The 16,578-nt window shown below is 42.7% G+C and overlaps 1 protein-coding gene across 2 annotated transcripts in view; it reads right to left on the bottom strand.

Moving 5' to 3' along the window:
• The window catches only part of LOC119654386 (MAGE-like protein 2), a 37,505-nt gene extending 22,444 nt beyond the window's left edge, over nt 1–15,061 (bottom strand). Inside the window, exons 1-3 of one of the 2 annotated variants that reach the window (XM_038059754.1) lie at nt 14,510–15,057; nt 390–540; nt 73–333 (exon numbers count right to left, since the gene is read on the bottom strand). In XM_038059754.1, coding sequence (XP_037915682.1) covers nt 73–333; nt 390–540; nt 14,510–14,728 — 631 coding nt within the window. In that variant the 5' untranslated portion in view covers nt 14,729–15,057. Of the gene's footprint in view, nt 1–72; nt 334–389; nt 541–14,509 lie in introns of both variants that reach the window. The other variant, XM_038059755.1, reaches the window with a different exon arrangement.
• Between the last annotated feature and the right edge of the window lie 1,517 nt (nt 15,062–16,578).

Raw genomic sequence — 16,578 nt, forward strand, 5'->3', positions numbered from 1 at the left:
AAAGATTAAGAAATGGTTTGGTTGTTGGATCAATCGAATTTGCTTTTCCAAAACATCAATCTAAAAACTTACCAGTCTCATTTCGTATGTATTGTAAGTTCGCTCCACCTACTCCAATCACTTGTTCTCTAACATTGAATGTTGGTGGTGCATGCTCCAATCCTATCATCAATTTTTCAATGAACGTTGAATTTGCTTGATTAGCTGTTTGTTGAGGCGCCATTGTTAATGGCGGTCGCGTATTAAACTTTGACATTCGATTGATGCTATTAGCTACAGTATTTGGCGAATGTTGGGTGTTCGCTATTATCTCTTTGATTTTCTCTATTGCCACTAATTAAAAATTCAAATGTAACTTAGATGCCAACAAGTTAAGGGATATTATTTACATTCCAAAGATTTTTTAGTGTCGCTTTGTATGAATAAGTATAATGGCCGATCGTTGCTAATTCCACGAGCCTTTTCAACTGGAGAGATGTACCTTCCTCGTGTTGAAATGGATGCTCCAGAATGCTGAGCAATTTCATCGTGCGTTTGGCCCTGTAAATGAGGAAATGAATCTGTGATTTTATTAAGTAATATAATGAGACCGTAGGCACTATCACTATAAGTGGCAGTGAATGCCAGGAACTAAGTGATTTAATCTCGGATTAATGCTATTAGCCAATGGTGAACTACGTAACGTAATTACTTAATGTATTATCGTAACTTGGATAAAGTGGCGTTCTTCGTAATCGACGCGTCAACAAAGTCCTCAAATTCAAAATATATCGCACTGTTGTCGCCCCCTATGGTTCTGAGTGTTGGCTGGTTATAACAAACAATAAGCGGCGCCTCGCGGTAATGGGAACCAAGATGTCGCGTTGGACTAGTTGCACAATAAGCCCGGATTACATCCCAAGTGAGGATATCCCCGATCAGTATCGGGTTCCACTCATCGTGAGCGTCTTTGATGCAAAGATTGGTCTGAGCATTGAAGTGGATTGAAAAGACCAAAAGTCCTACCGAAACAACGTTGGCTTGATATGTTAAATGGTGATTTGAGAGCTTCTCGATTCCAACCAAATCAGGCGCATGACCGAACAAAATGGCGCAACCAATCAAGACGGGCTGATCCAGCTTGTGAACAGGACAGAGGCTGAAGAAAAAGAAAAGTAAGAAGCTAGGTATGAAAGTAATTTTCTAGCCAAGTATTCGCGTACCTTTCTTGTATCTTTGAAGAGGTGTAAAAAGACTTGAGCTATGTGCCCCTAGTTAATTCCAGAATTAGGAAAATACATGAAGTAGGCCATCAGTATAAAGTCTTTTTAGGTCTAGAGGTCTAAAGTAGTTTTAGGTAAGGGAGGTTAAGGGGGTGGACCAAGTAAGTTGTGGAGGCGCTACAATGTGGAGCTTCTTAACGGAGATTCACCCGAGCTCCACTTCAAAGTAGCGCAGGACAACTCACCACGACTGCACAACTCGAAACTCACCCGCCAGAGCAGCTCGTCTACCTGAGCTGAGCATTTAAGGAACTATCATTACAATGAAATATTCCATTGCGACATCTGTAATCAGCAGCATCCTCAGCAGCACGATTCTTCACTTAATTCCGCAATGTTATACGACAACAACGCTGCTGGCCTCCCCCCCCCGGATGCGGAATCAGGACTCCCAGCATCCTCATCAAACAAATCACTTCGGCCTGATCTAGGATTGAACTTGGGACAGTTTTCACCTCAATATAATTCACACTCATGTCGTGTTTGCGATTATATATAAATGGAGCGATTACCATCTGTCGCCACTTTCAGTCACGCTGCTTCCAGGACAGAGGTGAGGCAGCTTCTAATGAGTTGCCTCTGCTCTGGACGAAACCGTCAGTCAAGATTTTTTCTTATATAATTGTATTTGTTAGAGTTTTCCTTATCACTTTCTTAGCACATACATTCCGGCGTTTCAGGCGACAATTGAAGGATCTGAAGGACACCACATTATGCTCCATTATAGTAGCCTAATAGTGATACTTCAAGTAAAACAAGCTCTAGAGCTTACAAATGTGGTTGAGTGGTCTCAAGAGGAAGCTCCTTCAGCAATTCGCCCTCATCAATACCTATTTTTCTCGAAAAGTGCCTTCAGCAATTCTCAACTTTTAACTACTTCTGTTTGAAGTCGCGGAAGGAAACTCCTTCAGCATCGTGCCCTCAATGTTCACGCGCAGGATACTATTCTTATTCTTTTTATAATCTTTAGCCTAGTTACAGCTCAAATTCCAATTCTTTTCTGGATAATCAAAAAGAGAAAAGGAGTTTCAGAGTGCTAAGTGTTTCTAGTCAACATGTACTCATTTTATAACAAACTCCAATGACAATTCAGGTGATCATTGTTACCCAACAAGCGCAGGTTTATACTAAGACAAGAGAAGAGTATCCGGAAGAGGTTCGAAGAAGCAGTTGGAAGTCAAAAAAGTCCTTTACGATTTTATGATCGTTCATAAGCGTCTACTACAACAGAAGATAAGACTTACGCAAATCGTCTCTGCCAGGGTAAGACATCATTACTAAAGACTATATAGTACTCATTCCCGGGAAAAATCGAATTCAGATAAATGTGGAGATATTGAAAGAGGCAACTGGAGGGATATCCAAGCCTTTTCGGTTGAGAAAACTGGTCCAAGTAGGGGAGCTATGCTGGACACTTTCGAGGACAGGGCATTGCGATCATTAACAGGCTTGAGTATATTTAACAACGACAACAGCGAAGCAGCTAGGAATACTCGTTGGTGACGTGAGGAATTAGGCAGGGCAGGGCTACTTAGGGGATCTTCCTCCCTGAGATCGAGGGTACCGACCTCGGCTACCTATTCCAGTTTAGTGGGGACATCAGCTAGTACGATGCCTTCCGAAGTCTATTTAATGATGATGACTCTTAAATCGGCTATACGCTGAATCTTATGATGATTCAAAGTAAGCTGAGAAGCGACGCGAAAAGTGTAATTGACCATTAGGGGCATGCCAGGAAAATTGTCTACAATCGAAGGCCGGGCTTTATAGAAAAGTAGAATGAATCATTAATGGACCGTCTACAAATATCCCAAAGGAATGCGAAAACTATAGGCAAGGCTTTGAATATGATGTGTTCTTTGGTCTGCATTCCACGCAGATGAAGGGGTTCCCCTTTATAATAAGAACGAAAACTGACACCCGAAACAATCTGTCACCATCAATGAGAACGATTTTTGGCAAATAGTTATGTGGTCATGGCTCCTGACTCGGATGGGTTGAATGGGGTTCCGAAACGGAAGATTCTAGCTATAAAAACAAAGGTTAAAAGAAGGTGACGCTGCTCGTTAGTACGGATTAGAAGAAGAAAAAGTGGACCAATAGCTTCGGGTGTATGAAAAAGTATAATACTATCCAGTGGCGTAAACTTGTTGAGAACGACAACAAGGAAAACTGCTCCGTCGGCATTATTTATGTAATTGTTGTGTTTCCTGTGAAGATAAGAGATCCGGGTAACTAGAAGGGCTATATAATCGAGGACCCGATGCAAAAATTTCGATTAAAAAAGAAGGAAAATAATATCCACGTAAAAAAAAACAAAATTTAACGATTTCATCCAAGGCAGAGGCAATTCTTCAGACGTTGCCTCACCTCTGCCCAGGGAGCAGCGTAACCGAAAGCGGCAACAGGTGGAAAACGCTCCTTTATATAATCGCAAAAACGCAGCGTCTGAAGAGTTGACTCTGCCCTGGACGAAAAGGTTAGTCTTTGTTTTTTGAATGTTTGGGTGCTATGCATGAAACGAGTGGTCCGTGGACCAAAAAACGTGGGGGTAAGTTGCTTTCCATTTAGTCCGGTCCAACATCATGTGGATGTGGACAGGTATCCAAAAGCATTTGCAGTTAAGTTTTAAGAGTTCGGAAAGAGTGTTGAAAGTCGATAAGGGGATATCCTTGACAAAAAAAAAATGGACCAGAAGAAATAGAGAAATTGGAACGAGAACTATGTACGTGAAATAAAGCCGAGCATAGGAATCAGGTCTTCCCAATGGAGTTGAAGGGTAGGTTCCTAAAACTTGGTGAAACACCGCAGGGGAAGTTGAGATGCGTAGGTAGACTCCTCAGCAGCCTACATCAAGGTGTCCAAAATTGCGTCATTTTTAGTCGACATTCGTGGTAAGCGACTATTATTTTATTAAAGTAAACTTACTTGAAGAACGTCTTGGGTGCATTATCATTGAAAGTTGCTTTTGTACTATCATGACGACCTACGTAGAAAGCACGGTAATTGTAATTCGAAGATGACGTATTGGAAGGACTTTGGGATTACTAGCAGGTAAACGATTTAACAGGGATATGGTGGGGCATTTGAATTGAGGTTGTCAGAAGAATCAGAGTAGGTCCACTTCACCGAAGCCCCATGGAGAAATTGAGAGAAAATTCCTGGACAAATGCCAAGACTTACGATGGAGGAAAGGACGATGAGCTTTTTCAAGAAAGTTAAACTGTGCTCGTATTGATTTAGATACGAAGATTCGACTAATTGCAAACTTGATATACTTAACAGGAGCACACATATACGGTTACTCTTGAATCAGCAAACCGCGTCAACACGCCATTGTTGAAGGTTTGCTGAAATGGGTTTGAGTTCCTGAGAAGCTGCACTCCTTCAACACTGTTCTGCCTTGTGTTCTTGGGCCGACCCACTCCCCGTTCATCTTGATATAGTGGATTCCACTGTATGGTGCTCTTCCTTAATGTGACCTATTCACTGCCACTTCCGTCTTCCGATCAACACGCCTAATGATAATTGGCCCGTGCACTTGCGAAGTTCTTCGTTCAAAATTGTATTAGGGAAGACGGCAAGACGCAGAAGTTTTTGTCGAAGGCTTGGAGCTTTCGAGTAACTGCCGAGGTCATTTTCCATGTATTACTTCCATAAAGCAAGACAGAAAGAACGTTGGCAAGGAGCAATTTCAACTTGATGTTGCCGTTGATGTATTTCTAGATCGAGCGACAGCGGATCTGACGCTGTTAATGCGTCGAGCGACATTAAGTTCCGGGACGCCGTCGGTAGAAACGAAGCCTTTGAGACATACAATCAAATCATTCTTGAAATTGATAAAAAACCGGTGGAGCGATTCTCCCTATCAATGAAACTTTCAAAATGTCCCTTGATGCTTTCCAGGATTATTTTAGCCATTATCTTTACGACGGCAGGGCACAGACAAATACAACGTCAATTGTTGCGCTCAGGACGGGTGCCTATTATGATCATCTACTTTGTCTACTTCCTGAGGCGACGGACAGCTCAAATCCCAGTGGCTTTATCCCGCTTGGCTGCCTTGATGGACGAGATGATTTCACTTCTATTTGGAGGAGCAATCCGTATCCGGAACGAAACTTCACCGGAGTAATAGGAATATCTGCAACTTCACCTTACAATACAAGGGAATATTATACTTAATCTCCCAAAAATATTGGGATGCTAAGTGCAGAAAGGGAACAAGACACAAATTTTTGAAAATTAAGGCAATGTCATCCTAAATTGCAAGGAAGGATACGAGTATGGTAAGGGCAAATGTGGATAATTAGAGTTTCTATGATGACCTACATTCAACGGCTCAATTTCCAGTCATAGTTCATCCATTCATTCATCCTTAAAATCTTTCGATAGACATTCCTCACACTCAATTAGAAGAAATTCTTTGAAAACAAGAAAATTGAAACTTGCAAAAGCATCATCGTATGTAAAGTCTTCACAAATTCAAATGGCCCTTTATACGGATGTATCAATTAAGATTGTTTTGCTCGTTACAGTGACCACTCCACTTCTGTAGACTATTGAACTGCTAAGAGCTAAGAACATACGTACAAGCATTCAGTGTCAACGGCCAAATGGACTTGGACTGGACAGAGCCGATTACCTTCTTCAATTATCGGAAAAGACAAGAGTTCAGAGTTAACTCTGCATTAAATTCACCACAACTACAAAAGATAAGCAATAAGATAACAGCTCGTATTGCTGCAGCTCTTCATTCCAATGATTTATATCTGCTTTATCGGGTTCGGCATAGGAAAGATTTGGATTTATTCAGAATATTCCTGGGAACGAATGGCACCTGATAAAAGTGAGTTTTGACTCACACCCCACAGTTACTGTTTTGTACTGATGTTTCCAGATATTACTCGTTCTTTCTGAGTAGTTGTAGTTTATCTTCTAAACCTAATCTGAATCTAGAAGAGAAGCTTCAACACTTAGATGGGAGGACGTTGGGATGCGAAACCGAATATTCCATTTAGCACTTTGAGGTCGGTAAATGGTTGTTGGTACTCAACAAATTAACATATTGTAGCGAACGCGTTGAGGCTGCATTAGAGTATGATATTGGTTCATAAAAATATGGTAAATATTGATACATTTGCGGTCGTGTAAAAAAAATTAAGGATGACGTGGTATTTGATTAGTGAGAAAGAAAACAGCAATGTGATGATAATAAATCACAAGCTAATTCTTAAGGAAACACGCTCCAAATAGATTTATTGATTTTGCTGTACGACATCGTCTGAGCTGAGGTCAGCTGAAATTTGGAGTACGATTATTGGGGGTGAAAACGTCTAGCATGTGTTTATAGTGATAGTAGGCAATTCGATCTGTACCGTTTGATTTCTATTTGAAGTAGATAACAAAGTAATCAAAACACAAAACTTGGAAATCGGGCAAAGTGAATAGAGACGCATACAGCTGTAATGCTGGAAGCAATCAGAAATTTGATTGCGGTGAAACTTTGAGTGAATCCCGGGATCTATAGCTATAGCTATTCTTAAGCCCGCTATCCACGTACAATTTTGCCTGTTAATTATGTTTGAATAGTCCCCATTTGATCGGCGGCCGTTAATCGAAAGAAAAATGATTCGGCTAACTTGCCAGACATGTTTGTTTAGGTTGTGACCAAGAATTTTATGGGCACCTTTATCGCTAGTGAACATTTTTAACACAATGCTCACACACAAAAATATCTCAAATTCTTATCTCATTGTCAAGTATCTGGGTGTAATCCTGGACCAAAAGCTAAATTGGAGATTGAACATAGAACTGAGAGGTAAGAAAGCCTGTATAGCCTTCCATGCCTGCAAGAGAACCTTTGCAAAGAAATGGGGTCTCCGGCCGAGGATGGTTCTCTGGATGTACACCGCTGTGGTGCGTCCAATTCAGACGTACGTTTCTATTGTATGTTGGCAGGCTTTGAGCAAAAAATACAATAGAATGAAGCTTAATAGGATTCAATGAACCATGTGCGCAGGTGCTACTGGGGCTCTGCAGTCTTGCCCGGCAGATGCTCTCAATGTACTCCTGCATTTCCTCCCCCTAGACTTCCACATTAAATACGTTGTAGCGTACAGTGTGGTCAAACTACGTGAGTCCGGATGCTGGTCAACGAAGTCGTACGGCCAAAGTAATATCCTAGTACCGCGGGAAATCTGGGCATTCCCTAATCACGCATGCTGAACTTCACGAGAAACTTTGCTGTGGACTTTCCAATAAGGGCAAAGTGGAAGTGTGTTGCAAGATTATGACACTGTATTCTTCAACGATGGATCAAAGATGTTCTGTGGAGTCGGCGCGGGGGTTTTCACGAATACATAGTGTCTCCGAGTCGTATGGTCTCCGAGGTTTCACCAGTGCATTCCAAGCGGAAGTACTGGCGATCGCTGGAGCATGATCCGAGCCCAAGCCGAACATAGCCATTCTGACCGACAACTAAGCGGTCATTAAGGCCATGTACTCAGTGACGACATCCTCCACGCTGATGGGGCAGTGCAGAAACGTGCTGAACCGTCTGGGTGGCACGCTCAAGGTCACCTTTCTCTGGGATCCCGGACTTAGAGGGCAATGAGCGCCAGACACAATTCGCATTGCCGAAGTTGCGGGGAAGTGGGAGGATTGGACCTTCAGGCACTTCTTCTGCGATTGCCAAGTTAAGATCAGGCTACCGACACTGGTTAAACCATTTTTTGGGGACCTCAGAGAGATTTCTAGCTGCATGGTGGGAGAGTTACTTTGTGTAAACCCAAACCTTTTTAAAATCGGTTTACTGATTGTCTGTCCGTCACACGCATATTCCTTGGAGACGATTATAGCAATTCACACCGAATCTAGGGGAAAAGTTGGAACTGTGAACGGTCACCCATACAGTGAGTTACATCCTTTTACGTAAGGGGGTTCCCCATGTATACAAAAGGGGGTGTAATTTTTTTTTGACAAATATAGTCATGTGGGGTATCAAATGAAAGGTCTCGTTTAGTACTTTCCGAAGTTGGCAGTAGTTTTGACATTTGTTGGAGTGCGGGGGCTGAAAATTATCATCTATCTCCTAAACGGGCCCATTCTCAGAAACTACCCAAACGAAAAATCTGAAATAAATCAAGAGGCTGCCACTATAAGGTGCCTAGGCTCCGAAATGCTTTCTATATCGACGTCCTTTCAAACAAAGTTAATATACTGTTACTATAATTTTTAGTAATTCACTGCAAAACCCTCTTAAGTTCATCCTAGCACCACGGAATTCCAGTAATGTAGGTTATAACATAGGCCATGATCCTACCAAGTTTGGTGGAAATCGCAAAATTACTAACAAAGTTATAATAGGTTAAATTTGTCGCTTCTTTGCAAATTCAAGACTTTGAACGTCAATATGCCTTGAAAGTGGATATTTTCACAGAATATATGCATATATAACGTGCTGTGTACTAATGGGACAAATGCGCACTCAAATGTATTTATAAAAGAAATACACAAAACCTTTCATGCCAGAAGCGTCCAGCTTGCGGTTTCCCGACTTGTTTGTGAGTCTAGGGGGGCTCTGAGAAGAGAAACCATCCTGGATTTTGTGGTGTGTGGGGTTCTATCTATTCAGTTTGCTTAATGTGTGGTCGAGTTTGAACAGAAAGAACAGAAGAAAGATATGTGAATATCACGTATGTCGATGGTTGGGGGAGGGAGGGTGATTGTGACTTGTCAATTTTCGCTCGGACAACAAGGAGATATAAGAATAAGAGGGCAAAATGTTACTTTGCAAGTTTTTTGCCGTATAGGCTATGTTTGGTTCAGGCTGGATGAGGTCAGTCCATGCCCAGTACAGCGTTCCTTTTCGAGAGGAATTCTATATATGTTTAAATAGTCCTTCATGGACCTCATTAAGCGTTCCTAAAAAGATATGTCCTGCAATTTGCTAGATGGAAAAGGTTATAAGGGAGCATTAAGATATTATGAGAAAGGCATTGGATTTGTGAATTGTTGGATGTGGGGCGTCTGATGTGACGTCTGTATGTTTGTGTATGGGAGGGGGTGATTGGGAAATGGGGAGGTTAGATGGGGATGATATTCTGAGTTTAAAACGCGTTGTCGCTTCCAATGGTATATACTTTACATAATATTTTATTATTTAATTAATTTTAACTTAGGCTGAAAGAGAGCGGAAATTTATTCCCACACTCAATAACTCCATTGTTCCCAATACTATGCTAGGTATATGTGTACAAATAGGAGTTTGACCAGCATGTAATTCTTCAAGTTCGCTTGGAATATTTCTAGGCTAGTAAAAAACAGTTTAATACCAACAGACAATGTTGATACCACTGACTATGTAGTATTATTTTTGAAAAGATAAATATATTTCGACATGACTGATTGGCCCATTAATTAAAGCAACGTTGGCCTATTAGTCACAGTTTCCACAATAAACGTAGAAAGCTTGTTAAAAGTCTGTCTCATCGGCTTGTCTCCGTAAGTAGATACGATACAATAATACTTTTTGAAATTTAATTTTTCCATGAATAAATGTGTAAAAGAATTAGCAGTATAGGCCCAGACTATGGTAAGGCTTATGATAAAGAAATACTAGAGAATTCATCATCATCAACGGCGCAACAACCGGTATCCGGTCTAGGCCTGCCTTAATAAGGAACTCCAGATATCCCGGTTTTGTGCCGAGGTCCACCAATTCGATATCCCTAAAAGCTGTCTGGCGTCCTGACCTACGCCATCGCTCCATCTTAGGCAGAGTCTGCCTCGTCTTCTTTTTCTACCATAGATATTGCCCTTATACACTTTCCGGATGGGATCATCCTCATCCATACGGGTTAACTGACCCGCCCGCGGATTTCATCATCGTAGCTGTTATCGGTTGTGATTTTCGACCCCAGATAGGAGAAATTGTCAACGGTCTCAAAGTTGTATTCTCCTATCCTTATTCTTCTTCGTGTTTCACCAGTGCGGTTTGATGTTGTTGGTTGATTCGTCTTCGGTGCTGACGTTGCCACCATATATCATATTTTGTTTTGCCTTCATTGATGTGCAGCCCAAGATCTCGCGTCGCCTGCTCGATCTGGATGAAGGCACCTTTATCTGGTCAGCGTCAGCCTATTTATTTATTTAATGAGGACAATACACATAAAACAAATTCTTTATTACATATTGCCCTCAGAGGGAGGAGCAAGTGAATGGCTTATATTACGCTTAAAGCTAGAGAGGGAAATAGAGTCAAAGGATCCAAGTTGTAGGGCGTTGTAGGACCGGCATAGCCTCGGGATCGGAGAGTGAAAGTAAATCTCGAGCTCCGCGAAGGGTACATCAAAAATGTCCGCACTACGTGTGTTATGAGACGAAGCGATACGGAAAGTAATATCCAAGTTGGCGGAGCAGTCCATCAGACAATTGCAGAGTTTGAAAAGAGTACACATATCAAGGAAGATACGGCGTTGCTCTAGGGAGGGGAGATTGAGGGTGCGGAGTCGTAACGGATAATCAACCCGTGGAAGCCTCTTTTTGTAAAAGAGGGTCTGGATGAATTTGCGTTGTACAACTTCAAGAGCGCTGCAGTCACGGATGCGGAAGGGGGACCAGACTACACAGCAATATTCAAGGATGTTTCTGACAAGGGAATTAAAGAGTGTTAAGGAGGGAGGGGGAGGTAAAGTCGGAGGATGAACGTAGGATAAAACCAGACATTTTGGAAGCTCTATTGATGATGTTAACGAAGTGGAAAGTGAAACGAAGTTTGTCGTCGAATATTATACCCAGGTCTTTGATGGAGGTCAGTAGTGAAAGGGGTTGTCCACTGAGACAATAGGAAAAGGATATTGGGGTTGGTTTAAATGAATAGCACATCCAGTGGCATTTGTTGACATTCAGTGTTAGCTTTTTGACCGAACACCAGCGGACTAAATTATGAAGGTTTGACTGTAAGAGAGCACAGTCCAACTGAGACGAAACAGAGACAAACAATTTAAGGTCGTCTGCGTAAAGCAAATACGGGCAGGTGAGGATGGAGGCGAGGTCATTGATAAAAAACAGGAAGAGTAGGGAGCCAGGTATAGAGCCTTGGGGAACACCAGAGGATGGATAGAAAGAACGAGATGAGTAACCATGAAAAGAAATTTTGCAGGAACGGTATGAGAGATAGGAGGAAAGCCAGGAGATGACTGATGGAAGGAAGTTTAGAAATGAAAGTTTAGAGAGGAGAATGTTATGGTCAACGATATATGTCGTGAATTCTAGCATTTAGCAACATATTTGGTAGAGACTAGAAGGTTTGAAGCCGCAGATCTATGTTTCACGAAATCATGCTGCTCTTTGACAATGAGGTGACCGAAGTGCGTGGTCAACCAGTCGCTAATGTATTTTTCCAGGATTTTGGAGCAAGAGGAGAGAAGATAAATGGGGCGGTAGATCACAGCAAGAGAAGGGGGTGTCCGCTCTTGAGGGTAGGGATGATAAGGGCCTCTTTACAGAGACGGGCAAAGTAGCATTCATTTAGACTTTTGTTGTAGATTATATTCAGGGTGAGGGAAAAGCGTTTTCTACAGTTAAGGAAGAAGAGATTAGGAAGCCCATTGGGGCCAGGTCCGACATTGGGATCAAGTTTACCAGTGAGGAACTCAACCAAGGAAGGCGTAAAAAGAGGAATGGCTAGAGATTCGGAGGAGTCTGCAGTTATAAGAGGTGTAGAGGGTGGAGGGCTCGAGGGAGAAAACACGGAAGAGAAGGTCGCAGGATTGTTGTGGGGAGTTGGCAGTGGAGTCAGCGAAGCTGCTAGAAGGGAGAGATTGAGTGCGACTACGGGAATTGCGAGCTTGAGATCAAAAGGGTTTTAAGTTACCGCGGGCAAGGGCGGCTTCGACGCTCAATAAGTACCTTTTACGCGCTTTTCTGGCCATTGACTTCACAGTAGAGCGTGTAGCCTTAAAGTGAGCAAGGTCGGCGTCATTCTTAGAAGCCCGAAACTTCTTTCGCAGTGTATGTTTCAAGCGAATGGAAATAAGAATTTCCGTTGTGAACCAAGTTGGATACGAACGTAGACAGAGAGGGGAAGAAGGGATATAAAAGAGGAGATCGGACAGGATATTGTAAAAGGTGTTTAGAGCTTGATCACACGATGAGTTGCTTAATATATGTACTCAGTTGAAAGACGTTAAAGCTGAGCTCAGCCCGTCAAAATTGGCTTTGCGGAAGTTGAACTTAGAGGATTTACGCTTGGTTTTGGGTTTTGAACGAGGGAGCTTCGCTTCAAATTCAACCGCGGGTGCTCAGTTTTGACATACGAGGATGTGCAAGGAAATAAAGAGAGGTGGCGCTCGGGGAGGTTGGAAAGGAAGAGATCGAGAGTGCGGCCCAAGGAGTTTTTGGTGGTATTGAAATTCAGGGCAGAGCAAGTGTCCATAAAGGAAAAAGAGGTTGTTGGAAGGCTAGGATGATTAGGTCAGTGGACCATGGGGAGGTTGAAATCTCCACAAAGGAAGAAAGGGAGGGAAGGGAATCTGACAATAAGGAGTTCAGACAAACTGTCAAACAATTCTTCCTACAAATGGGAAAGGCAAGCACGGCGGACGTACATATGTACAAGACACAATGAACGGGAGGAAGCTGAGCGGGGAGCTGCGAAGAGCTACACAATCTAAAGGAAAGCCAGAAAACGAGAAGACGAGTTCGGCGGGGAGTGTATCTTTTATTGCAATTAGGACCCGCCGGTGGACTTACGAGATGCACCCCGGTCCCTGTCGCAACGGAAAATGGAGTACCCTTCAGGGAGCTCGGAGTTTAATATGACATCGTCCAGCCAAGTTTCGGAGATATAGATGGCATGGTGTTGCTGAGCCAGCGCGGATAAATTGAAGGCCCCAGACGGACTGTAAACATGAATCCAGTTATATAGCCCGGCGAGGCAGGTGGGTTGCCCCGAAGTTTACCCGCGAATTGGGTTGATTAATACACCTTCAGGCCGGAAAGTAGGGTTGTCGAGGACGTCAACTTCGTGTGATTCTTATCAATTTCTTTATACGTAGTCAGTCTAGTTCTAGAGTTAGAACAGATTTCAAATGAAATGCTTCGTTAGCGCACGGGTCAGATACCCGTAGAATTATTAATCAGAAGGCGGAAATGTCAATTCATAGGTCCCCAGCCAAGAAAGTGGACAGTTCCCAAGATCGCCCAGAACACTGGGAGAGGTATACAAGCTTCTCGGGAAGTCCTGAAGCGAGCTGAGTGCTTAAGCATAATCTTCGGGAAATGCCCCATTCAGGGGTAAATGGCAAACATATAATCAAATTTATATCCACTTTCCTACAATGATTTTCCCTTGCGCCATATTATCAAAGATTCGGAACCTTGCTTCGGCCAATATTCGTTAATTTGATGATGGCTACTTTCGTGGGTGGATGCCTTTTGTTTTCCACCAAAGAAAGTGTTTCGAAATTAAGGACTATCTACATTGCCTTACCTCGCGAGTGGCGTAGGATTATTAGACCAAGGAACCAGCATGATCTGCTTCCTCTTCCAAACGAGTTTCAGGATGCAATGAGCATATAGGGTACACGGAATACGAGCGTTTAGGAAGGAAAATGCGATATTTAAAAAAATATTTCCAAGTGCCGACTATTGTAGAAGTCAAGAGTTAAATCGAAGCATTTTGAAAGAGGACATTCTAGCTGGTCCTGCAGGCAATCATTAAATATATTGGAATATTCAAGTGAATGTTCACGTTATTCAGTAATAATAGGATCTGGAATATCTCATTAATGGTTACCACGGAATAACCAATCACACTTTGTTAGAATGTAAAATGCTCCGTATCCCATACATTCTAGGGTTAATCAAAATTTTCCGAATCACTCTTGTGTTGAAAGTATTGGGCAGGATTATCAAATGTTCTACGCGAAACAATTGGCGACCTGCCTAAAGATAACATCACCCAAAAGAACGGCAGCGTCTATCGATTTTGCAATAGCACCGCCGCCGCGCTCAGTTCAGATTAGGATCTTTTCGGTCGAGTTCGAACCAAGCATTCCACCCAACTTCCCTATTAGAGCGCACTCGACAATTGCAGTTGCACCCAAATTAAGGAAAGTCGACCACCACCGAAAACCGGTCCAGCCCTGGACGCAGGTGGACCACCTTGCCGAGATCCGATCCGACACTCAGCCCCACGCGACGGCCGCCGAGCCGCGGAGCGTCCTCACCCCGAGTCTTACCTTGGTCAATATATTCCTGGCCGCAATGCGAACGTCGTTTATCTCGAAATCTGCCGTAAATAGATCACTCGCGTGCGATTTACCGTGGGTAATCTTCAAGTTCTTTTCGTGCAATTGTCCACTCGATGGCGGCTGCAATTGCTGAAGAAGTTGAATGGGCGGCGGGGGTCGGGTTGTCACCTTGTTGTTGATGAATTGATTGATTCGCGTTTTTAGCATAATAGAGGAAGCGAGCCGCGCACTTAGTTTTTTTGTCGATCGCGCACTTGGACGTGGGATCACCTGTGTCTGACGGAGTTCACGAGCACTTTTCGAATGAATCCATTGCTTTTCACACAAATTGTTTTGGCCCGAACAAGCACCACGCACTCACGCTACGAGACGTCGCCATCTTTCCTTCTCTCTCATGACGGGAAAAATTTGACGGTTGCCGTGGTTTGTCGTCTGTCATTCGTTTTACGATGGAGGCAACGAAGCAAACATCTGCACAATTTGGACTATGACGTCACGAAACGAATGATAACAGAAACAGCTGACTGGATGTTAAGACTGATTCCCAATTAAAAGTGCGGATTCCTTGCAATATGTAGTCTAGTAGAAATTTGAACCGATATGTGGATCACATGCAACGAATCAGAGGCACATCAGTTTCGCAGTTTAATTGATATAATAGATGTCACTATGTAATTATATAAATCCTTTTCTTAAAAATTAATTCTAAATACATAAATGTTCAAAAAATTGGGGAATCCCCGGAAAAAGTGTGCTATAATGTGATGAAAAGAGTGAAAAGTAAACATGGTGTAGAAATACCGGTAATATTGGAATTCCCTCGTTTTCTGGAGGTATTGTATGGTAAATAATATTTGGTACCCTTTATTTAGGACATAAGACGAAATAATAAATAAAGAGGCCACAACCCCAAAACTATTCGATTCAGGAGACTAAAGACAGGAGTGTTTCCTCAATATTTTGCTAGATTGACGTTACACAGTGGCAAGAAAATTATTGTTAAACAATGAAAAATTATTCAAAGAGGGTGGAGGCTAAGTAACGCACATCTGAATGTATTGATGACCTAAACACTCCTGACTGACGTGCAGCCCCATATTCACCGATTTTCATCATATTTGACGGTTGCATGTTGCGAATTCCAAGCTCCTTTCTAACTTTTCTCAGCTAGGTCGTCCGCAAATGCTCGCGCGAAGACTTTTTTGTCCTCCAGGATTCACAACAGGGTATCCATTACCAGGTGTCATAACAGCGACAAGAGAACCCCTCCCTCTTTTTCGAACATCGCCTTTTCAATTTTTTCCGTGAGTTCATGGGGTGCTGTCTTCGGGGATTTGTCTTTCTGGTAGGCGTGTTGCCTATGATGAAGAAGGCACTTAGGAATGTGTGTATCCCTTATGAACTCATCTACTAGTTTTGCTAGTCCTTTTAGTAGAAAAGACGTTAGACTCATCAGCCGGAAGCTTTTTGCGTCCGTGTAGGTGGGTTTCCCTGGTTTAGGTATAAATATCACTTTCACATCACGCCAGCTGGTTGGAATATAAGGATGTGCTAGGCAAGCGCGGTATATATTCCGAATGTGTAAACCCAGGGTATTCACCCCCTTTGTTACTAGAGTAGGAATAATGCTATTCGGACCTGCAGACTTGTATCTATGGAACGAGTTAAATACTACTTTGTAACCAAGATTTCAGTCTCTCGGTTGAGGGTTGTATGCACCTGTTGCCCCCGAGATTAGATTTTGGATGCTGCCTGGGAAGTGCACTTCAAGCAGATGGTTTGCCGTTTCTTCATCGCTTTCTGTGTACCTCCCGTTCTGTAAACGTACATAACCCAGTTTCTGGCGACGTTTTTTAACAAGATCCTCTTCAGCTTTGAGGTTGCTTCATGAGAGTTAGTCTCTTCGCAAAAGCATCTCCATGATGATCGTTTAGCCAATCTTATGCTCTTCTTTAGAACTTTCTGTGTCTCTGTATAGCGATTGCAGCCAATCGCTGAACCACACTTCAGAGTACGATTGAGGAGCATCCTTGTCGTTCTTCTCTGTTTACCCAAAT

This window comes from Hermetia illucens, chromosome 4 (genome assembly GCF_905115235.1).
Source record: "Hermetia illucens chromosome 4, iHerIll2.2.curated.20191125, whole genome shotgun sequence".
Classification (NCBI taxonomy): domain Eukaryota; kingdom Metazoa; phylum Arthropoda; class Insecta; order Diptera; family Stratiomyidae; genus Hermetia; species Hermetia illucens.